At 46.8% G+C, this 25,188-nt stretch overlaps 1 protein-coding gene across 1 annotated transcript; it reads right to left on the bottom strand.

Moving 5' to 3' along the window:
• Window positions 1-3,252: 3,252 nt before the first annotated feature.
• Window positions 3,253-25,188, bottom strand: CABLES2 (Cdk5 and Abl enzyme substrate 2; the record flags this gene model as incomplete). The annotated part of the gene is made up of 10 exons (XM_084271671.1): window positions 3,253-3,393; window positions 3,846-4,050; window positions 5,333-5,439; window positions 5,824-5,927; window positions 6,680-6,845; window positions 7,487-7,595; window positions 9,401-9,478; window positions 10,137-10,229; window positions 10,422-10,493; window positions 24,680-25,188. 10 exons carry the CDS (start codon window positions 25,186-25,188, stop codon window positions 3,253-3,255), a joined length of 1,584 nt encoding a protein of 527 aa, XP_084127797.1.

The raw sequence follows: 25,188 nt of genomic DNA, 5'->3' as shown, positions 1-25,188 counted from the left end.
CCCCAAAACCCTCCCCTGCCCTCAGCTCCCAGCCCCCCTCTGTGCTGCACATGATGCAACTGGTGTGAAACATCCCCTTTGGTGTCCCCTCCCAGCTCACCTCATCTTCTTGTCAGCAGGGCAGCAAGAAAGGGCCTGAGCGCTTGGCAACAGCCAAACCATCACCATGTTACCAGCACTGCTCTCAGCCCAGCACCTGAACACCCTTAAAACAGCCCCTAGAAAGACAATCAACTACCCTGGCTGAAACCAGGAGGACAGGACAGCCCTCAGTGCCCCCAGAGACCACTGGAAACAAGACGTTTGGTTACAAAACATGTATCAAAACCGGGTTTATTTCACAGCATCTTAGTTTCACACCTTGATGGGGAAAACAAGAGAGGAACAGGCTACAACTCATTTTAAATAACAGAGCAAGACAAACCCAGAACAGGATGGTTACATAAAAACATACAGCCTCTTATCAAGAGAGCTCCCCGTGCTGGGGCAGCCCAGCAGCGTCTTCACATGGTCCCCAGCGTGAGCCCAGCCCTCGGCCTAAACCCACCTTTCTCTGCAAAGCAAGAGGAGTTGGGCTGTGAAAAGGTAAAGCCGGCAGTTCCACTTTATTTAGGCCCCGGTTAATTAACTGGTGACGCAGTAATAGTCCTTTGCCACACGGTGGCAGGTTTTAGGTGAAGAGAGAACTATGGCCACGCAGGACTGCAAGCTACTCTCTGGAAACAGAAAAGAAATCAAGGCAAACGCACACAAGCTCCTGTATCTCTGTGGAAGGGCGATTTCTGCACAGATACCACAGTGGAGGCACCGATGTACATGCGGCAGACTTGGCCTCTGGATGGCATCAGCCCAGGCCCACACTCTACCAGAGACATCACTCGCTCCACCACGCTGGTTTTGGCCTGTGCTCCAAACAGGTTTTGAGCTCGACAGCACTGCATGTGCCCAAGCCAATGCTTAGAGTAACAGCAGACTGTAATTTAATTCTCCTTACAGTAGTTTGTTCTTCTGTAAAAAGAAAAACAAAAGCTTGCCGGTTTATGATGAGAAACCACAGCTTCAGGGAGCGTAACTCCAGCCCAAATGCCCACTGCAACTAGACAAACTTCCACTGAATAGAGACTGCAAAGTGCTGGAAACCAAAGGGCAGGGTTTTTTCCTTAGATGGAGAGAAAGGAAAGTTAATTTTGTTACAGAAAATGTTTTACACACTGAAAAAGAGAGTGCCAAAAGACATTTTCTGGTTTAATTCATACTAACCCGAGCGTTTTACTAGTTCTTGAAATACATGTAAGAAATTCCTTTGCTCAGTTCTACCTCTCCCCTCCCCTAATGAGTTTAGGTGGTGGCAGATCACTTCAGTTGTATTCACCACCGCTTGTTAATTTGAAGGCTCATTATATGCTAGATGTCTAGTACATCACTATTTCTTGCATGCAAGGACAGTTATATTCAGTAGAGTTTAACTAGTAGGCAATTTTAAGCCTTGTGGAAGATAACTGGCAAGCTTATTGTCTTAACTTATTGGCTACCATGTCACTTAGGGAGGCTGGAAAGTCCTTCTGTATTACAGAGAAACCACAAGCATAGTAAGTTTTACACAAATAACTGGAAGCTACATACAGCTGAACACAGTTACAAAAGATTTGATAGTCACTGTAATTATTACATATGAAAAAATACATTTTGAGCCCCACTTAAAGAGGAAGGGGCTCTGGTAAAGTTTGCTGCAATTCTAATGAAGCCAAATTAGCTTCAAACAAAACACAGCTGAAGCTCAAAGATTCAGCTTTGGTTTTGGCTACAACCAACATTTAATACAAGGAACAGGAATTTACATTACTTTACATATTAGAGAGCAGGTCCCTTACCTCAGTACAAGGTCTAGTATTTCATTTAAGAGTCAAACTGAAACAACAGATTTCTCAGTTTAATAGCCAAGTATGGGTGCTGTTCCTTGCAAATGGACACAGTTACTTGTATCATAATATTGCTTCAGAAAACAAACCCAAGAGCCAACAACCCAGAAGGTTCCACTTACAGAGTTCATTCCCAACCTGGATATTTGAAAAATAAATTAAGGAATAGCCAATGGTCAGAGAAGTTATTTAACCTCTGTGCAAGCATCAGAGCTGGGCACCAGCCATCAAGTGGCTGTTCAGATGTGCAACAAATGCCGGTTTTATGAAGACCATCACAGTGACACAATACTTGGAAGAACAGAGTAAAAAAAGTCGCTTTTTAAATATTGAGTATGCTTTGCTTCACTGGCTTAGCTCAGCAGCAGTAGCTCCACTGACTCAGAGCACGTTAAGACCGTATTGAATACGGCTGCATTAAAAAGGTGCTTATTTCAGACTATAAAACACTGAAATCAGAACCATGAGCCATCCATTTGACAGCAAATTGCTCTTAGTCAAGGGCTCATCTTCTGCTGAAGAGCAACCTAGGATAGCAATCCTTTGCTGCAGCTACCTTCTTCAACACATGGTATTTCACCATGGATTTTCAAGCAATCCTTTCCTCTTTAAATAAAAATACGTATTCTTAAGGTATTAATAGCTAACAAAACTGGAATGGAGCACTTTCAATCCCACTACTTCCAGATCTATAGTATAGACTAGATGCCCTGTGTATCATTAGTGCAGATATACTGGAATTGTTTTCCTTGTATGCAAGGCCAATGCAGGTAAAGAAGAAATGGCTATACAAATTCAGGATTCCTCACTAATTAACATAACTAACTTAAAAAGCACTGGTACCAGACCAGCCAGGTTTAGGCACATCATTAAAAAAATAAAATATGCATTTCATTGATGTAAAAATGCAAGAAGATTCTTAGAAACATCTGGACTTCATGGTGCACTGGAATGGAAGTGACGCTTCCTTTAGTTTCAAGGAATACAATAAAGGCTTAAAAAAACCAAAAGGAAACAATACCATAGTATTCTTCATAGGGAAGAAGGGTTTAGTAAAACTGAGAAGATAAATAAGGAATAATAAGCAGCCATGAGAGCTGACTGGTGAATATTTGTGCTTTAAACGTCCAACAGAAAATAAAGTTCAGTAACTCTTCTCGTACCATCCCCCAGACTTGGCATACGTGTCCGTAACACACAGGTCCCAACAACACACCGCAGGCTTCAGCCCTGGCTGCAGCCACGGCAGGATGCCAACAGTGGCACCTCCACCAGCCGCCTTCAGTGATGCGATCCCCAGCGCCACCGGCTGTCAGCTGGAGTGTGGCTTTGGTTAAGACTGTTGTGTGAGCCGTCTGTAATGAGGTAAAACTTGGTTTTCAGGAAGATAGAGAGCCAGTTCCAAAGCTACAAGGACGGTGAATTCAAAACCGATGAGATCTCTTCTGTTGAATCTGAATCTCTCTTCTAGTTTCTACAATAGGAGAAAAACACCCAAATCAAAACACAAGAAAAGAGGAGAAAGAAACATTTAATCCACAAAACACACCAAGGCACTGTTAGATTAAGTCAGCATACAATGGGAGGCAGTAATGCATGGCCTGAGCTGTACCTGCAGAGTCAAAATTGTTGGCAGAGCTCAGACAAGTAAACGAGCCCATCAGCTCTGCCCTGCCACCCACATGCCAGCTACAGGTTTGACTGAGAAACTCCAAGTGTAGGATCAGTGGGACATTAGGCTCACCAGTCAGGCAGCTTAAATTAATTTAAAAAAATATATTAAGGAAGAGAAATAAGACATAAAACTGACTGAAAGAGCTGGTTTTAAATACCAGCATGGACTGCTGGAAATCTCAGCTTCACTCTGTCCTGTTCCATGCAATAGAGGGGTCTGAGAACACCCAAAACAAGTCTCGTAGCACTTACATCTATAAGGTGTTTAACTTCGTGTTTCCTGAGATCACTGCTGATCTTGGCTGCAAGCAGAACACAAGCACCAGCACACAGTTTGCGGTTCTGTTTGTTGAGTTTGCCTTGGAGGACGAGCTTCTCAAAGTAAACATAAGCCATGGAGACAGTAACAGGCTCCAGATTGCACTCTTCACTCAGGTTCCGCATCTCTCTCTTTAAACTGGGAGAAGGAAGAAAGACACCGTGTCAAACATGACAGCTTTTATATGCAGTGCTCTAGGAACACTGCAGATGGGCATATGGACAAGGCTCCTGTTTGGAAAGCCATGATGACTATTATCCCAGACTGGGGAAGCCCAGCTGGCAGCAAGCTGGAGCTGATACACAAACTGATTTAAGCTGGCTGACAACATCTACCATGGAAGAACAGTTCCTCATCTGGCCATAAACACCAGGCACTGAGCTGCCTTCCTGACATACAGGCTACTGCCATGCAACTCCCTCTGGGCTTCCAAACTGGTTTGTGATCCACATCATAAGACAGAACCACCCTGACCTACAGAATACCACATCAAAGCCATGCAGACCACAGCAGTTCCTACAGAGAGACATGCGTGCTACACACCTCAGGGAAGAACTGGGTCTGAGGGGGAAGGTGATTTACACCCTTCCCACAAGAGTGAGCCCTTCACCTCAGCATAAAGGCAGACTATGGCAGGAGTTACCTCTCAGGCTGTCACCCACACTGCCCCTGTGAGAAGATCTGTGTGAACAGCTATGAAGAGCAGCGTGCTGGCCACCAGCAGAGCACAGGCTCTGCCTGAGCAAGCCTTCCATGTGGCACAGAGTTACAGGCAGCCCTGGTGAGTCAGCAGAGTTGTGTTTCTAAGCCGCCTGTTTGAGAGGGCACTGACTGCATTAACTGCTGTGTAACACCAGCAAGAGCACAGCGCTGCGAGGGTGCAACAGCACGTCTCACCGATGAGCAGCCAGATGAGTTTCCTAATGGATGAGGCACAGTGCTGCCTTCACAAACTGCTTTTCTTTACTGAGACCCCCCCAGACTTAACATTCCTCTTTATCCTAGAGCCTTGTTGGAGTCCTTGGTCATCAGAGCCTGGTAAATGAAAGGCAAAAGCAGCCAGTGGGTAAGGAAAGACAATCTATTTAGAGGAGTGTGCCACAGCCAAACAATTAGGTTACAAGGTTTTGTTTCAGGCTACTGGTGTTTCACTGTTAATTGGCTGCTAGTGTTACTACACCCCAGTTGGAGAAACAAAACCCTTTTAGGCTGAACTATGAAAACCAACTGCTACCCTTTCTCAACATCCTGAACATTCCTGTACAGGACTGTCATCCTACAGCCAGCTCAAGTGGCAACAAAAGATTAGTGTTTAATCACATATACTATTAATAGATCAAGTATTTGCTTCATATAAGTGGAAGATAAAAGCAGCCTTGTGCAGCGTAGGAAGTGTTCTCATTCAACGCTTGTTTCTTACCTTCTAATTTTGCTCAGTGTCAACTTGATATGAGGGAACTTCTCTCTAAAGGTTTCATTCATATCCTTTTTAAGGTCTGAGGGTTTCACGTATTCTATAACTGTGGTCTGAAACACAAGAGGCAGAGCTTACCATTTTTCTTGTGAGCAGTACTGACAGCCAAACAAGTCTTCCAAGACTGACACATAGGCAAACCTGAGCTTTACGATTCACAAGTCAAGATTTCTATAACATCCTAAGTAATGCAGCATGCTGAATCTCAATCACAGGTTGAGTAAATGGTTATAAGCAGCCCATGAAAACATGGAAACACACGTCAGGTTGGTCTTCAAACTGAGTGTACAGACCCCATTATTTGCATTTTTCCTAATTAATTCTCAAAAAGTTACAACTTTATACCCAGATGAAGTTTTCTTCCTCAAGGCAGTTCTTTATAGGAGGATCTTCCAGGCACTCCCTCCCCACTCTGTTCAGGCATGCCAGTCACTCACCATGTAAGAGGCAAAGATGAGAACACGTTTATGTTTTCCGCAGGGCCACTGAGGATCATCCAGGAGATTTGGATCATACTCTGCAGCCTCCCCAGCTTCACTTCCTGAGTGGAATGAAGCAAACACCACAATGGGTTACAAGATACAGAGCTTTAAATTCCCTGCTTCCTCTTTAAGAATGTTTTCAAGCAGCAAGCCTTAGAAGTGTTGGCAGACCCCACAGCACAGGCAAACTGCAGCCACATCACCTGTCTGCATCCTGTGAGTGCACCAGTCAGGTATGAGAATTAGACATACACACAAGCTTTCTCCAGCAGGCTCCTGACAAACCATTTTAGCCTCAGTCCAAATTATGTTTGTCCTCCACAAACAGACACAAGAAACAGTTGCATAAGACTGAGTTCTTTTGCCTATGCTCTCACCTAGCAGACAGCAGAGCTGACAGGTTTGCTCTTTGACACAAGAGAAAGAGTCTTGCCACAAACTCTTTGACTTATGCATTGCAACTGCTCTAGAAGGCAAGGGAGACCACCTGCACCTATGTACACCAGGTGTTTCTTGCTGAGTAATATAAAACTTCACATTTTGAAGGAAATGCTTTGCAGTCCTTCAGCACATAAACAGAATTAGGCCAGATATACAGAGGACATAAGGAACACGTCTAAGTCTCAGTCTTAAGGCTCATTGTTTATACTTCTTATTAAGAAGCCTCCTTCAATAAAAGTCTCCTTCCAGCTGCAGCCCATCCTTCCCAATAACACACTTGACCATCTTGCAGTCCCTTCAGACAAACATATTCCTTTTACGGTTTTACACCCTGTGCACAAGCGGTGGCACCACAGATGCCTGTCCTTACCCATGTCTGCTCCTGCTGGTATTGTTTTCGCTGTCACAGGTTTATACCTTGACCCAGGCAGGGTCCGTGAAGCGCTGGCCCGACAGGAGGGAACAGCACTATGGCTGTCGGCTTTGCGAACGACTAGGGCGTTGGTTGGGTACAAGAATTTTGCATAGGACACAACCTTAAAGAGAAAGTTGTCATAGTTAGAGGGGAAAAGTTACTGAATGAAACTTATTTCCAGGCATCTAGGATTTTTTCCACTTTGAGACCCCCCCCCCCCGGAGTTTATATTTGGGAGTGGGGACCTTGAAATTGCAGGACAGGAGGAAAGGGAAAAGTTGGATGAGGAATGTCTGGCTTCCACAACTTCAGTGTGGAAGTGTTGTAGAAGATTTGGTGGGGTGGCAAGGAAAAGGGGACATCAGTAAAACTCTGGCAGTATATAAAATTAACTAGAGGTATAAATTTCACCCATATTTCTAGCAAAACATCACCCACGTGTTGCCTGAGATACCAGAGTTGAGTCAATTCTCTAGAAACAGAGGCAGAAGTGATTGTGGGCTTCAACAGCCTCCTCAGAAAAAAGCCTTTGTCACAAGGCAAACATTCCAAACTTTAAGGATCAAACCCAACTTCCACTGCTCCAAAAAGTTACAGCTCTTGATTTATACAGTGCTTTGCCATCCATAAAGTGATTTGCCCCAGCATAAAATGTCCCAGGGTGAAAGCAGCCAGCTTGCCTACCTGCTGTCCCCAGCTCCAGTCAGTGGTTTGGTCCTTGGCAGCACAGATCAAGAGGGAAATAAAAATACAAATCCTTACCTTGCCATCGGCACCCAGCTCTACTCCTTCCAGTCCAAGCACCATCTCAGTGGAGACTGAAACTCCCCCAGAAGGGTGTCGTTGCTTCTGTCCTTCCATTTTTAGATCACTAAATGCAAAGAAGAAAACACATAATTGGAAAAGCAGCGTAAGTGAAGCTTCCTCCAGGATAAACACCAGGTCTGGCTGCTTGCTACAGCCAACACCACCAGGTTGAGGTTCTACATGAGAACAGTGCAAGCCCTCAGACCCATCTCCAGGAAAGCATTCGTTTTTAAGGACTCTCTTCAAACTGCAGTTCTGTTCATTAAGTGAAGAATCAGATTTCATCTCATGTTAAATCTGTACCAATACACCCATCAAAAGTGAGCAGTTCTGGGTTGTTGGGTTGGTTTTAGAACATGGTCTTTCTGCATAAGACCATTCCATTTTAACACACTAATCCTCAAAGACTTAACAGCAAACCTGATCTATATTTCTAGTATTTCCAGGATTAGAAACCTGCCTTTCAATTACAATTTTCCAACGACTGTGCACACAAGCTGAAATTAGGAATTAGGGCTGCAAACAGAACTGCTTTAGCAGTGGTAGCATGCAGCTTTGTCAACTCTATTCCAACCCAAAGAAAAAAGCAGCTTTTGGTTGAACAACTGCATTGCCAGCTTATAAGCAGCACAACACAGTGCTCAGAACTGCTCTAAAAATCGCTCCAGTGACCTTGCTGCTTTTCTATTGAGAGACTATTTTCCCATCGACTATTTTTACGGCAAGGATATTTGCATACAATACCATTCCCACCACTAAACATCCGTTTCCTTCGTCCATAAGTTATATACAGGACAGAAGTGACAATGCAATTGTTTTGCCCAAAGTGGCTGAGAAGAAAAGCAGCTTTTTCTATGGCATTCTTGTAGATCACAAGACCTTCACACAACCAACTGCAAAGCTGCAGGGAAATCCAGTCAGCGGGTTTTATTTCTCACAAGTGGTCATATTGACAGTTCTACACAGAGAATGTAGTAGAAGCACTAAAAGCAGTGTCAGTCTAAACTGCTTCTCTTTTTCTTCGACTGCAAATAGTGACACTCATGGCTTAGCAGAGCTAAAAAGAGCAGAAAAGCATTGAAATTGAACTTAGGTGTAACTTCACTATAAAACCTTGAAGGGTTTCCAGTAAAGGTGGCTGGATTCTGCCTTTCCCCGATGCTCTGTATGCTTTTTGCTGGCACAATTGTTTGCTGCACTGAAGACAGCTGATTTCTGACCACTTAAGGACACAGGAACAAATCACATCATCTCAACCAAACTGGTTTCAGAGACTTTGCCTTAAAGCACAAACACCTGAAGAAAAAGCCTACCTTTTGCACTCTTTTTCTCTTCCAGCTTGAATGAACAACTTGACAACGTCTGATTTCAGTGCTCTGATAGCAAGTGCTTGTGCTTAAGCATGAGAAGACTAAGGGGGGACCTTATTAATGTTTATAAATCTCTTAAGTATGGGATGCAGGGGGAATTAGCCAGCCCCTTTTCAGTGTCCGTGGAGACAGGACAAGGGGCAATGGCTGCAAGTTGGAGCACAGGAAGTTCCACATCAACATGGGGAAGAACTTTTTACCCAGTGAGGGTGACAGAGCCCTGGAATAGGTTGCCCAGGGAGGTTGTGGAGTCTCCATCTCTGGAGATATTCAAGACCCTGTGCAATATGAGCTAGGAAAGTGCTTTGGCAGGGGGGTTAGACCCAATGACCTCTTGAGGTCCCTTCCAACCCCTGTGATTCTGTGATTCTATGAGTGGTAAGTTTAGAAGATTCACCTGCTCCAAAACAGGAGACATACACCAACCACTCAGTGAAGGAAGGAGACCTTTTGCAAACACCAGACCAAAGGTTTCACACAGCAGTTGAAGATGACCCACCTGATCCGTAAACTCTCCCCGTAAGGTAGGATAGAGAACGCTACACACAGGGTTCGTTTAGCGCAGATTAACACAATCCTGTAAACAGAGAGGAAGAATTGAGACCCTGAAGTTACAAAGCAGCATTCCATGGAATCTTAACACTCAACTTGCCAAGGTACATGTGCTGCTGTGGGTGTCACGTTTTCAGACTGCAGCACAAAAGCAGAGGTTTCCCTCTGAGCCTGTAGGGTCTGTATCAAACCCTGGCGCTCAGTAACTGCCATCACCTTGGGAGCTCCTCACAGGAGACCCCAGTCTTTAAATACACACGTATATCATTTTCACAGTGAGAAGATTTAGATAGTATTTTACATTTAAAGTCTCACACCTCTATTAATAATAAACACAAACACAGCTCCCCCCCTCCCGCCTGCTTTTTCTCATCAGCCCAGGAGCTATGAGATAAAAACCTGGCTAATCCAAGCCATTCTCCTTACATCCTCCTCAGCTCCACACTCTTTGTGTGCTAGAGAGGTGGAGGATATCAGGAGAGAATGATTTCACCTCCTCAGAGGATAGCACAGCCATCAGAATACTGCTGGATACGAGCACCCACTGCCTTCAACAGAAGGATGTATAAATTTAACAAGACCCCCAGGGAGGTCACCTTATTCTCCTGACATTAAAAGTTTAACTGTACTGAACTACAGTCCACTTCTGTACTCTGATGGAACAGGACGTGCTCAGAAGTTACCTGCTGTTCTTGGTGTCATACTGCCTCATGTTCTTGATGAAGTGCATTTTCTTCAAACTCTTGTGCCTCGGAGACCCAGATATATTCTTGGTTCTGCAATTAAAACCCAAAAAACAAACAACACAATCCCGTTAAGGGCTCTGGAAAAGAATGAGTCATGCCAGTTTTATGATCAGATGGCAGCACTAGCATGCAGGACCTCAGATATTGGCGTGGAAGAGGGTGGAGGGAGGAGAGGACTGCATGCAACGAGTTGAGATTAATGCTGCTTTTGAAAAAAAGTACCTTCGTACACTGGCATATTCCACTATGTCTTCTAAAAAGTCTAGAGAGCAGCGCTGGGAGATAAAACGCCTTCTGTAAAATGTACAACACCACGAAGAGTGAACAATATTAGTTCATGGCCTCTGAGTTTACGAACTGCAACAGATCTATGAGCTCGCAGGACAAATCACAGGGTTTTTTTTTTTGATTTCTATTTTTGTTTTGGTGGAAGAGTACTTAACTAAAGAGTTTCAAGTTCCTAAAAAGGCCAAGAACTTGTCTCCCCCTCCGGGACCCTTGAAGTACATACTTCTACCAACTTCATTACCAACAGCATTCACTATCTTCAACGCATAAAAACACCTAGCTAGAAGTTAAACATCTCAAAATACTTCCAAATACTCAGTTAAAAGTCTTACAAGAAATATTGCAAAAAGCCTCCCCTCCCGGCAAGGGAATGAGTAATTTGATACCAATCTGTGGACAGATACAGACATAAATACACGATGACCAAACATCTTTGTGCATTCTCGATACAAACACAGTTGTCTCCAGCTGCAGGAGTCTGCAGACTGAGAGTCTATGATGGCAGCTCAATAAAATTGACAGATCTCTCCAGAAAACAATAGAAAGGGCTATTAGAGGAAGCAAAGAGTATTTGGTACCCATCTGAAATCCCGGAGTGGAAGATGGAGGAGAATGATAGTAGGAGTCACATGAGTTAGTGTAACAGTAACAGGATATTATAGTTAAAAAAAAAAAATAGCCTTTTTGCAAAGTAACATATGTTACTAATGTCACAGTCAAGTCACTCTCTGTTGGTAGAGATTTACAAACAAATTGTGGAAGTACGACTGCAACTTCCATAGGAACAACGCACAGCAAGTCAACCACCACAGGCAAAACACTATGACTACCACATTCCCTGTCTTCTGCTTTTGTTGAGGCACCCATCCTGCTGCACTCTTAGCACAAACTAAGTGTGTTCAAACCCAAGGTTCTTCCTCCAAAGTGACACAGTAACTCAACGAATTGACAATGTCACCATGGAAATCAACACAGCAGCAGCGTATGAGGCAGAAGTTGCAGGATTCTGGTTTGACAAGATCTGCTTTTAGAAAATAATTCAAACTTGAAGTCACATCAGAGCTGTGGCACCCACGAGCAGCCAAACTGCTCAGACAGACCAAGGCCAGGCTCTCATGCCCCTAAGTCAATATGCAACAGCAAAGCAAGAGCGTGGGGCCTTGGGTTGCTGCAGGGGTGGAAATGTAAAAAGAGGTCAAGAAAAATGGAATTAATTAACAATGGCTATAGAAAAGGTTTTATGTAACAAAGCTATTTGTGATTTAAGTCTTGTCTGGAAGTCCAGAACTTCAGGATTTTGAAAGAGCCTGACGATCTCCTAGCCCCAGTGACTTCGCCTTCCCTCTTCTCCAGCCAGAGCTGCCTGAGAAAGCAAGCCACACCATTCTGTTGCTACAGAAGAGATCCAGCAAACAAAATCTGATTGCTTTTTCCCAAGTATGGTGTCTAATAATGCAAACTGAGTGGCAAAACCTGATTTCACTTCTCTTCCCTCTTCTTGCAAGGTATCTCTTCTCTTCCAAGCTACATGGAACTACTGCCAGAGCTGCCAACCAAAAACCATGACAGTGAGATGTGGCAGTTTCACTCTGCACAGGACATCACCGTTACAGGCAGCATCCCTGTTGTACAGGACATGCTATAAAATTATGGATTTCCACAACAAGCAGGTTACCAGCAACAGGAGCATTTGCCCATCTTCCTTCAAGCTCTACCAGGAACATGAAAACCAGCACTTTAGAAAAGGTGGCATTCTTCCTTACCCACTGACATGAATGTTACTCAGAAGCACAGGCAAGCCTGCAATTAGGTCTCTAAAGTGACTGTTGTTGCTTTATGTACCCACACTTATCTAACGGTTTTGCAAAAAGAAGCTTCAATCTGAGCTTTCCTGAAACCAGGGTAGTTCCTCATCCTCCCCATATGCTCAAGAGGAACAATTCACTGTTTTCTCTCTGTCCTCAAGTACATAAAGAGAACAAATGCCAAACTAGCAAACGTTTTTCTTCCTAAAGTCTGCTTACAGTCTCCTTAATAAAATCCAGTTAGTGCCCTTTTTTTCAGTGAATTCATAGTAATTTATACTCCCATATAAAACTTTATTTCTTCTCCTAGAAGGCAACTGTCTTCAGGTTCTCAGCAGTGTTGCTCAGGCATTCTTAGAAGAAAAAAAGAAAAGACCACAACTCAAACAGGTAGGAGGATGAAAAATTAGTGCCCCTTTCTGTAAACACAGGAGAGGTAAATCCTCCCACAGGACTAACACCTTCTGTATCGCTCCAGTCTGCCTCCCACAAATCAACAGCTATTAAGGGTGCTACTGAAGAATGTTCCTGGCACAGCTTCAACATCCTTCACCAGCACTTCAGTTTTAAGTTTTGGGTTTTTTTTCTTTTCAGAAAGAACTGTGCAGGAAAGTTTAATGCTTTCACATACACATGGTTCTCCAGTCTACTTTGGCATCTAACCTGCAATAAAAAACCCCTCATGAAACGTGCAGGTTGATCTCAAGCCTCCTGGTGTGAATGCAGTTGGTAACATCTGCGGTCTTCCTCCCCTCCTGGGGGAGATCTGGCTGGATACAGACAGATAGATGCTGTAAGCAAAGGGAAAACACAGCTAACAACAACAGGCATGGGCAGCACGTGTTTCTTTGAAAGGATGCTGCTGTGAGCAACTGGATGGATTGCAAGAGCCATGGCTAGACTCTCACCAGGAACCCCACAGTGCTGTAAGTAAAAGTACCTGCGGGGTCAATGGGACTGTGCTCAGCATTGTGGTAGAGACACATCCAGAGTGGTACACCTACTGAACACCACTGCACTCAGTAACAGGGACAAGAGTGACAAGCACCTGAAGCCACCGCCCTGTAAGAGCGTAGCTGGAAGTAAAAACCTGCTCTGGCAAAGGGAAGATCCTGCCCCTTGACTCAAAACCACAATGACTCATCCCCGCTCTGCCAACAGGAAACTTCATTTTTAGCTACACTTATAAATAATATTTTCTGGCCTCAAGCAAAGCTGTTGCCCTGGAAGAATTCAAGATGCTAAGCAAGACACTCTCCTGGTAAATCTTAAAATAGGGTGTGCATAAAGAGGCCTTACTAACCCCATCAGGGTACCTGAAACAGTCTGTAGGGTTGAGCCAATGCGTTATAGCAACACAGCTCCCTCACTGCACCTAAGAGACTTGCTAGATCCCTCAGTACTGCTAATCAGAAGTTATTAGTTAGGGGTCTATGCCCCAAAATTTAACTCTGAGCTCTCTGCACTTATCACACATTGATATGAGCTGCTCCTCACGCAGCCAATGCAGCCTTCAGCAACAGGCAGCACAGGTTCACTTGGACAGCCTCTGCCATCCACAAAAAAAACACTGAGTCACCTATCCTGTGCTAAGCAGCTTCACTGAGGATAACACCTCTTGCCTGTGGTCTGATCCACTGGAATTCAAAGGATTTTAAGTCGTTTACACAGAACATTTGTTACTAAATACAACCTAAATACTGAACCAGAACCCCAAAGTCTGTGCATGCTGGGTGAGTTACCTTACACACCCCCTCACCAACACGCTCCTGGCAATTAGTAAATGAAATAGCCAATATGAAAGTGTTAATGAGTTCTGGGGAGCAGGCTGTAATTACAACAGTATCCTAAAGGATGTTCAGACGTGCCTGTTCACCAGCACCAGCTATTTATTTCCTTGGCCAGCTACAGAGGGTTTAGCTCATTTCTATGCCCTGGGCCAGCTCGCTTTTGGGTGCTTCTAACACACCGTTTCAGGAGCCAGTAAGAGCAGGACCCTCCCTGAACTTCAACATTAAAACCAGTGAGTGTGTTTACAGAGCCAGCCCCGCCCCCCCCCCACCCGAGGAGACCCACCAAGAGAGAAAACACTCGCAGCGCATGCTCAGAGATAAGGGGGCTCTATCAAGCAGAGGAATTCTGGATTACGCCTTGGCTTGTTATCTCCACGCGCACACATGGACACACATAATCCAACAGTGCTGCCAAATCCCTGATGAGCCAAACACACGCTTAAACCAACACAAAACACCCTTGTTTCCAGATAAAAACCCCAGCACATTACACCCAGAGTTGCATTTTGACTCCCACCCTGGGAACCAGTAGCCAGCCCACACGTTTATCCCTTCTGAAGGGTCTCCCCCTTGGAAAACCCAACTTCTGAGTGCTTCCAGCTTTGGAATCATCTTTTGCTCTTGCTGGCAGTGCCCCACCAAGTGCTGGCACAGAAATCCTCTGCACAGGGCAAACAACAGACAAGCAGCAGCACCACGCAGGATCCCCAGCCCCGAGGTTGACACAGCACTTCAGTGTCCACAGCAGAACAGGACACAGCTAAGAGCAGTCTATGTATAGCCCTGGTAATCCCTACGTGTCCTGTCTTATGAACTGAGAGGAAAAAAGTGGGTTAAGTCACAGCTCCCAATTAAAGATTGGTGACCTTTCTGACAGCTTGCCAAGAGCCTTTTCCCCTTCCCACCCATGGGCTGGGCTACCTGCAGACACCCACACGACAAGGGGAAAGGTTTGGGGTGTTGCTGTAGTCGGAAGTGTCCGAGTTGACTGTTCATTAGCAGATTATTACAGTTGAACACAAAAGAGATACCAGCCTGTGCTATCTATCAGATGTGGCTTCAGATCCATTGAAGCACCTTCCACACCTGTTCCTGGGTGACCATCTCCTCCAAGGGACAGGAACGTGGGCACCCATGGCCCCACTCAGCACTCCCAGGCTGGGGAACAGACAGTCATCATGAAACCCATTTCAGCCCCCGATATCAGGCCTTACAGCAGCCACCAATCCATCTTAAGCTCCCATGTGCAGCTGCCATCTGGTAATTTCAAAGCTTCTCTCTTTTGCCCTTCTAGTTCCCAGATTTCTACCACAGAGGGCAAACGGACTGGCTGGCCTTGCTCCCAAAGAGCTAGATTGGAAGTTCCTAAAATCTTCCCAGGATTCTCCTCCCATCCCAATCACCCCCCATCCCACATGGAGAGGTTCGTGCTCCAAGCCAACCACACTGCCAGAGTTCAATCAGCATTCAGGTATTTGCACTGACACAGCACCTCAAGTTCATCTTCTGCTGTGACCACCTCACCCTCGCTGCTGACAGGGTGGCCAAGCCCTGTGACACAAGTGTCAAAGGTACCACAAAAGCCAGACAACAACGTGGCTGGAGAATTCCTCCAGCCACAGGGAATGGTGGGGCAGATTCGCTTTGGATGGAGCCACATCCATCGCTCTTGTGCCAGGGAAGGATGCTGCACTGTGTGCACCCACCCCCAGGCACTGGGCTAAAATTAGCAGCAAGGCTCTTCAGCATTGCTAATGCATGGGCGGAATGGGGGAGGTCAAGGATTTTTAATTACTGTGTAAAATTAGGCCCTAATAGAATTTGGTTTCCTATTTCTCACTTGAAAGAGTTTTATTTTAACATGGGTGTCCCTCTGTAAGGTCCTTTACAGGCCTCAGTATAATCACAGCTGCCACGGGACCGAGTTGTTAATATAACAAGGACAAAAATAATTTATTGGTTTTTGGAAGCACTAGCTCAGTAACAACTGTAAAAGGTAATCTGCACAAGAATTCAGGTCCCAAATCCTGTTTACAGTAGGAAGACATACCTGTCAGATTTGTTTTGCCAAGACCTACTTTAAAGATTAAGCTGTATTGTTTTCCTTCCTCAGGGGTGAGCCAACCTGATGTGAACTGTGCTTTGGTCTGAGTAGGCAAAACATGGGCATCAACAGATTAAAAAAGGCAGCTCCACTTTTTAATCTGATTTTTCTTTTGTTACTACCATTACTTAAGCAGCCCAGGAGACATTTACTGGTTTTGGGCTTACCACCCCTGCGCCTCACCACCCTCAGTATTCACCTCTATCAGTGTCCAGTTCATAACCTGAGTACAGCTCAACTGGTAGCACCAGGTTCTCAATAATTAAAGCCCAAAGCAGTCAGAGGGCATGTTTATACCAAACCACCTTCAAACCCCACGTATTTGATGAAATAAATAGCTTTAATGAAGAACCTGTGCCATGAGGTGCCCAGCACCACACAAGCTCATTTTCACAGCCAGATGCTTTCAGCTCTGATGTTCAATGGGTGGCAGCAGCAGGGAAAACACCTGATAGTAACTGTGCAGCTGACTGCTCCTTCTTTACTAAGTCAACTACTCGCTGTTTTATGGCACCACAAGCACACAGTTTGGACTGCAGGCCACTGTCCCAGGAGCAAGTCCTGACATTTGTTTAAGTATCAGACTGCCAGCAAATAAATACGAGTCTCACAGCAGGGCTGGTTTAAGTTATTCCTCCAGCAATCTTCATTCTACAGAGTAAACCCAAATTAACCACATAAGCATGGAAAGCACTTTCATGCTTCAGAGCAGGTCCCTCAGACCTCGGGATGAAGGGGGAGGCCCAATTCCTTCCCCTCTGCGTTTGTGTTCAAGGTTTGTTTGCAAAGCTGAAGGGGCAACCAGGGGCTTTCCTGCTGCTCCCAAACAGCCAGGAGAAAATCCTGTGCTCCTCAAACACCCGTGAAGCCACATGGCAAGGAAAAGAATGCATCACAGCTTATGGGACAGGGACAGCAAAACCCAAGTATAATTTGGATGAAGGTGAAGGCCGAGTAAGTGGGAAGCTCACTGAGCCCAGAGTTTTTAATTCTATCAAGAAAAGAAATGAGATACTCTTCACAGCGGCTGCTGCTTCGCTGCTGAGCCTCAGCCACACACGATTAAGACCTAATGCTCCTAAGGAACACGCTTTGTGTTCGCTACATTTCATAAATCACATTGTTTTGGTGCTAAGAGTGTTTAGACAAGCTGAGAATAAAACAACGCCTTCCAGTAAGTATTATGAAAGCCATCTGTTGCAACTGAACCACCAAGCCAGATGCAAGGTCTGCTGTGCCCAGAGCTCGCTTCCACAGCCTGCTCCTAAGAACCCCTGCTTGCTTCTCACAACCCAAAAGTGAGTGTGCTGGCCAGGATGCAACTGATAACTGTATTTCTCCAAATTTCTACCAGTTTCTGGACACGTTCCCAGCTCACCAACCAGGCTCCCTCTGAGCTTTGTCTTCTGCTCACCACACACCAAACCACAGACCAAAACAGGGGAGTGAAATGCAAAGCACGTCCTTGATAACACTGTGGGCATTACACTGGAAACATTCACGTGCCTCCCTGAGATGATGCTGTTGTTTCATCATAAGCCTTGTTATAATAAAAGCCTTCAATACAACAAAGCTCCCAAGCATCATGGTTTAACCTGGCAGGCAGCTGAAACCACCACAGTGCTGTCTGTCTGCTGCCCATCTCCCTGATGGGATGGGGGGAGAGAACTGAAAAGAAGAAAATAGAGCTCATGGGTTGAAATGAAGACAGTCTAGCAAGGCAGAAATGGCAGAGAATAATAGCAATAGAACATACAAAACAAGTGATGCACAGCACAATTGCTCACCACCCAAACCCAATGCTCAGCTAGTTCCCAAGCCACACTCCCTCCCAGCCAACTCCCCCAGTTATATACTGAGCGTGATGTCATACAGTATGGAATATCCCTTCAGTCTGCTGGGGTCAGCTGTGTCCCCTCCCAGCTTCTTGTGCATCCCCACATTCTCCCTGGCAGGCCCCTGGGAGAAACTGAAGAGTCCTCAACTACTCTCATGTGTTATCAACATTATTCTCATCTGAAATCCAAACCACAGCTCTACACTAGCTGCCAGGAAGAAGATTAACTCTATCCCTGCTGAAACCAGGACACCATGTTAAAAATAAAAGAAAAGCTTTTAACTGGGAAGAAGAAAATTCAAAACATGCAACTGGAGGAAAGCCAGTCAGAGAAAGCTTAGAGGGGTCTCACAGGGGTTTTACAGGCACTTGGTTCTTCCCACCACAACATCCATCATCCCCTCCAGCTCACAACCAAGAACTTGCAGCCTCACCAGGGCAGGACTTTATGCCTAAACTGCAGTGACCACAACAGAACAAGTGCAAGTCTTTCTGTGTTGCAAAGCAGCTCTGACCAGCAGCTCTGGCTGGCTAGCAAACTAAAGGGCTACCCAGCTCCAAGGCTGGTTTGCAGGCTGAACTGGGGTACCACCATGCCGAGCAAGAGCTGGCACAAGTGGAGCATTCCCCAAAAAAGGGCAGATACAGGCAGTCCAGAGCTCCAAGGGGAAGGGGCTGTCACAATCATAGAATCACCTGGGCTGGAAGAGACCCTTTAGATCAAGTCCAACCACAGGCAATGGCAGCCTCAGGCAGTGGGGCCAGCTTGTGACTCAAGAGGACTGCCCAATACAACGCTGTGCCTGCACACGTGAGACCAGTTAAAGGTTCTTTTCCTGTGTAAATTATTATAGTTTAACCTCCAAGGTATATATCATGCAGCTATAAACCAAAGGTTAGGAGTTTAAAGCTCTGCATTTGAGGAGCTACGATGACAGAGTGGCTTGAGCTGAGCACCCTCCATCTGCAGTCACCTGCTTTATCAACAATAGCTTGTGCTCATTAAAGAATCCAAATTTCATCATGCTCCTGTGCACATCAGATCGTGCATTTTTAAACTCAAACTACAGAGCCAGAAGACGTCAGAGCCATCTTCAAAAGAAAGCTCAAAAGCATCTTCAGCCTCACAGCTTTAACAGCTTAACAGATGGAGAAAAGGAGGAACACAGGACAGCTGAAGTTCAGTTTTTAAGATTCAATATAACTATAGAACACATACTGCAGGAAATTAAAAAAGATCACTGAGAGAGTCACTTTCCTTCCACCTTTTGATTTTGCCCCTTCTAACCCAATCAAACCACACCCAGGCCCAGAGCAGAAACACTCATCCACATCTCAGAACTACTCTTTAAAACAGAAAGCAGAGATCCTTCCTTCCCTGGTTCATCCCACACTTCATAGTAAACCACAAAAAAAACGGTAACCACCACCTCTAACTTCTGAACTGGTCCAGTTATGATGCCAAGAGCACACAACAGCCCCGATGAAGCAGCCTGGCCCACAGCGAGGGGAGATGACCAACAGCTCATTGGCAAAGCAAGTGCAAGTTTGGGCAGCCCCAGGTCTCTGCACTTACCAAGGACTTCGGGGCTAAGCACAGTTATAGTAAAGAGCACCCACAACCTCAACACGTCCTTCTCACCAGCACCCAGGCACTGCTCAGCAGGAGCTCTGGGTGCTCAGGCTGAGGCAGCACTTGTTCACAGGCTGAGATCTGCAGGGAGGAAGGCAAGGAGGAGAGCAGAGAGAACCTTTAGGCTGCCAATCAAAGAAATGATGTTTTGAGACAGTACACTGAGATCCTGCAGGCTTCAGGGATAAGAGTTACATCTGAAAATAACGGTCCAGTAAAGCTTGTGTTATGTTTCCTAACTCAAAGGGAGCTTGTAAAATAAATCTTGCAAGTAAAATGTTAGGAAACAGCCACGGATGCTGTGCTGCTACATATGGTCTTGGCAGCACGTTCAAGTCCATAGCAGGGGTACACCAGGATAAGGAAGCTCTGGCTGTAACACTCTTACAGGACTTGCTGGCTGGAGGTCTGAAGCAGAGCCCCACCAATTCCTCTCCAGAGCCAAGATATTCATCTCTGGACATTTAATTCAGTGACATTTCCCCTCTCAGCTGATGACTTGGTGACTCAGAGCAAGACAGCATCATTCTGACCACATCACAGCCTCCTGCAGAGAGAGGCTTCCTTCCAGCTGGCAGCAAGGAGAAAGGGAAGGTAGAAACAGCACTTCCAGAGCATCCCCTGTCCTACAGCACCCCAAAACCTGCTGCCAGGGTGACTGCTCTGAAAAGCTACAGAATCCATCTCCAGGTAAAATCATCAGTAAGGGCAATCAATTCTAGAGAGGCTACTCCTGCCTGGAGATCAACAGTACTTTGCAAACCTCTGGACTCCTTTACTCTTGTGAAGAGGTCAAGTAACCTTAGTGTGAAGTCACTGAGGACTGTTTGACCCAGACCCATGTGCAGAGGCACACAGGATACAAGGATGTGGATTTTCTGACTTGTGAGTTTTCTGCTAGGGATACAACTTCCTTCTTCCCTAATATTAATGTACCTGCCCAGGAATGTCAGATGATAAATACTTCCCCTGCAGTTGCAAACATGAGCAAAAGCTGTCAGAGCAAGCTCTGCTTGCTGAGGAGAGACTGCAGCCCTAACATTTCAGCTGAGTTTTAAATAAAGTTTGTTTAGGATATGTTCCTTTTCAGCCCCAAGCAGCATATTCCAGGCTACTGCTCCTGCCTGAAGGGTCAAAGGCTGCCTGCTGACAGACCTCGCTGCTTCCCAGAAAGCACCATGGGTTTTTTTTTATCCAAAATAAGGCTCAACATTAAAATTAATACTTTTAAACACTTAATTTTATCCACCTCAACAAAACCTGGTTATTATCAAAAGAGGTTTTTTTAAATATTTCTATTTCTTGAGGTGAAAACAGCAGCTGAGAGTAGGACAAAACAACACATTAACCATCATCAGCATAAAAGCCTGACCAAGCATTTCTGCCATTCTACCCAAGGAACTAATTTGATCACACCTATGTCAGCAGCCTGGCATCCAATTAACACTTAAAAGCAAAGCTGGTCCAAACTGCTGCTGTTATCAACTACTGTTTATAAACTCCCACCCTTAAAATGACCTAAATTAGCTCAGTCATTTCTGATTTATCAGCAACCATGAATGTTCAGTTCAGCTTCCTGACCACTCAACACCAAGGACATTACAGCATCAGTTGCAAACAATTTCATCTCTGTATTTATTCTTAGGCCCAAGCTAAATGCAGCAAATATATGGCAAAGCCAGCTGCTTTACATTACTCTATACCAAGTCCTCACAAGCACAAGCAGCACTGACATTCAGGGCTGTTGTTCCCATTTTTCATGCTTTCACAACCTGGCTATTTTCAGGGCCCTCTGTTATCTCTGTTTCCCCAGAAAGCTCTGCCAGTTCAGCCCCAGCTGCAGAAATTCATTAGAAATCTGTGAATGCCGGTTTGTTCACTGTTTGCTGCCTCCCTCCACTGCTTTTTGTGAGGCTCCTTCTTTGAAAGGACAAAAGAACAGAGCGAGATGGAAAAGGAGAAGGGAGGAGGGACAGCAAGCAGATTAAGCAAGCAAGGAGAACACAGCAGTGGAAGTTAAGAACCTGTAAACATGAGATTATTTATGAAAACAACAGCATAAAGTCATTATGTTCATAATGCTCAGCCCACAGCACAAGCACCCAGGCTGAACAGTACACCACTGAAGTTTCCATCCTAAACCCCACTGCTACAGAGCAGCTCCAAGAAACTCCACCTTACATCAGCAGAGCAGATCACTTGCTCCTTGGGCTGTACCAGAGGTCCTGCCTGTTGCTAATAAATACCCAGTAGCTCTAGCAGAGGTGCTGTCCCACCCTGCCCTGAGCTATGCTGGCCGGTCCCATCAGCCTCTTGCAAGTTCTCAATCAAGTCAAACAAGACCAAGTTTTGTAATAAAACTCTGCCCAGTTCCAGGTAAAGGGATTTCCATGGATTGGGGCAAGACTCAGTATGATAAAATCCCTGGGGATGGCACAGGACTGCAGCCCCACCGAACGCAGACAGAGCAAATCCAGAGACCTTCCAGCCCATGTTCTGGGTGCACATAAGGGAGGCTCCAGCAAGGGCAATTCAAAGCAGCTCAACAGTGACTAAAAAAGGACTCTGAGGAGAGCAGCTGCCTTAAGTGGGCACCAAGAGATGAGATGTCTGGAGTTGCAGCACAGATTCCCCCTCCCCCTTTGCTCTGATGACTCCACATTCCTGTACATTTGCAGGATACTCAAGTCAGCCTATCTAGAGTAACAACATTACTGTAGGCAAAGCAATACCCAGATTCCCAAGGCTCAAGAGAAGGAAACTCGTTTTGTGACTGTTGATGGCTGAACCTTATTTTGCAAGCAGCACACCAGACTCTGAGGGGGAAGCAGCACAACTACCACCCCCTCCTGCAGGGAAGGAAGTCCCTGTGTGTTTGTAATAAGGGGAGATGCTGCTGGTCTGTGGGGATGAAGGGATGCTCTGTCACACAGCAAACAACAGAACAGCCCAGCAAAACCATCAGTGTGCCAAGTCCCTCACACTGCAAGTCACAGATGAAAGAAGGATGGTCCTCACCCACTCCCGTGCCCTGCTCCTGGGTGTAGATACATTGGGTGTAACACTGGCTGTGTAAACCTGCCCTTCTCAGAAGATGTGTGTATCTCCAGGTAAAGACGTGGATCTTCTGCCTGCTAATTTCAGTGATGTTGTCTACTCACTCTCTTCTTCTTTGAAGACAAAAAATTAGATGATTCTCGTTCCAAATCCCTCTCATAAGTACTATACCAAGTTATTAATACAATATATCCTTTCAGCTCTCAGTCATGGCCTGTTTTGTCAGTAATCATGCAAAAGCCCTTTCATCCCTCCAAACATCCTCCTCGTACTTCTCTCTACCTTTCACCTCCCATTTTTCATTGTTTCAACATGGATTACTTCAGATTATGATGGTGGGACATAACATCTAAAATCAAATGCCAAGGGAAGAAGCAGGAAGGACAACACCAAGCAAGAAGATCCCAGGAATACATATTAAAGAGTGTTTTGTTAACATACCCTTGACTTGGCACAGGGAGGAGGAGGACCAAACCATTAACACCAACTCCAGAACACATGAATGCACACCCACAGAGGTAGCTGCTTTCAAAGCTCATGAGAGACTCGCCCTTGAGAACTTTACCTGTGATGTTAAAGCCATGAAATGAATGGCACAGCACCTAGGAGTGCTAGGAAAGAGCTGTGCCATGGCAATACCCTTGCTTGAGGTCTTCCTGGACAACAAGCTGAACACACAACAGCACAACCTGCACATCCATCTAGCAGGCCCAGCTTCAACTCCTCCAAGAAGTGAGGAAAGAAAGGTCCCCTCCGTTACAAGGAGGAAAACAACGAGTGGTAAGTGACAGTTCAAGAAGGAGGAAAAACCCTGTAGGGATGACACACAAGAGGACACCCACACCTCAAAGCCAGCTACTTGTCTTTATATTCACTCAAACACTTGAGCAGTCATTTCCTGAGCATCCAGAGGACACCTCCACTGCACAGTGTACACTGAAAGGGAACACCCATCATCCGCATTAGCAAAGCTCACCAGCTGGGAAGCAGGGACTTCTCTATTCCAGCTCACTAACAAAGCTCTGGAAGCCAGCATCGAGACCACGGAGACTTAAGGATTTAGATACTGCTTTGCCCATCTGCAGGCTCTGAGGGCCGGCTCACTTTACAAAGCTGTTTATGCAAGAAACAGCATGAAAGGAGTTCCTTCAGAGCTCAAACCCCCAAGATCTGAGCAAGAGCCTGCGCTCAGCAGATCAGCAAACCAACGCTTCCAGGCTGACAGAAGTCCCTTGGAAAGGCGATGGTAGCCCTGTACTGAAGGCCAGGACATCCTCCCCTGAGGCTGAGTCAAAGTTCCCAGCGTATAAGCGTTTATTAATATACAGCGTTACTGCATAGACAAGCAGCAGATGAGACAAGGCATCAGCAGCGTGACCGCTGCACGGGGGAAGCGTCCTACCTAGCAATGAGTCTGTCGGCTTCATCTGGAAACAGAAAGATGCAAAAACTGGGCAAGAGCAAAGCAGGAGGCAGGGCGCAGGGTGCCGCAGGGTTCAGGGTACCGCAGGCCCGCAGCCAGAGCGAAACACTCCGCCGAGCCGGGGCATCCTCTGCACAACCGGCCGGTACAGCAGCCCCCGGACACCCGGCGCTTCCAAAGGCAGCGGGCAGGGCAGGGCGAGCAGCGCTCCCCGGCTGCCTGCGAGGCTCAATATCCCCACCCCGGGCCACCTCCAGCGGGGCTGCCCCGGGGCAGGTGCTCCCTCCGGGGGCCAGGCGACAGCGGGGCCGGCTCCGCCTCCCACGACCGCTCTCCCCGGGGTCGGCCGTTTCCCATGCTCGGCTCCCCACCTCCCGGGCGGGCGAGAACCCTGGGAAAGTCGGGCTCTTCCCAGGGCCACGGGGGGTCCTGCCGCTTCCCACGCCCCGCGGGGTCAGGGGCGGCCTGGCCGCCGGGAAGGGGGAGGAGGGGGTGGGGGGCGGTGCGGACCGACCCGGCGCGCCCCGTTCCCTCACTCACCTCTGCCGCTGCGCCTCCAGCGCGAAGCCGCCGCCCGCCGCGCTCTGCGTGGGGCTCAGCAGCCCCGGGGCTCCGGGCTTGGCGGCCACCAGCATCCCCGGCAGGGCGGGCGGCGCCGGGGGCGGCGGGCAGAGCGGGCCGGCCAGCAGCAGCTGCGGCAGGAAGATGCCCCCGCGGGGAGGGTCCGCGTCCCCCTTGGCTCCAGCGGCGACGGGGGAGACGCCGGGCAGCAGCAGAGCGGGCGGCGGCTGGCAGGCGGGCGCCGGGGACAGCAAGCGCGCCGGGGCTCCGGCCGGCTCCGCCGCCGCCGCCTCCTCCCCGTCTGCCGGGCCGGCGGGCGGCGGCAGCGGTTTCTCGGCGGGCGGGCAGGGCGGGCGGCCATCCAGGGAGATGTTGTTGAGGAAGAAGAGAGCGGCCTGTCGCCGCCGGGAGTCGCCTCGCTTCCGCGGCGGCGGCTGCTCGCGGGGCGGGCGCGGAGGCGGGGAGCCGCACGCCGTGGCCGCGGCCAT

This window comes from Gallinula chloropus (assembly GCF_964237585.1).
Source record: "Gallinula chloropus genome assembly, chromosome: 16".
Taxonomy (NCBI): domain Eukaryota; kingdom Metazoa; phylum Chordata; class Aves; order Gruiformes; family Rallidae; genus Gallinula; species Gallinula chloropus.
The sequence above is the reverse complement of the archived record's forward strand: the minus strand, read 5'-3'. Positions and strand labels throughout refer to the sequence as shown.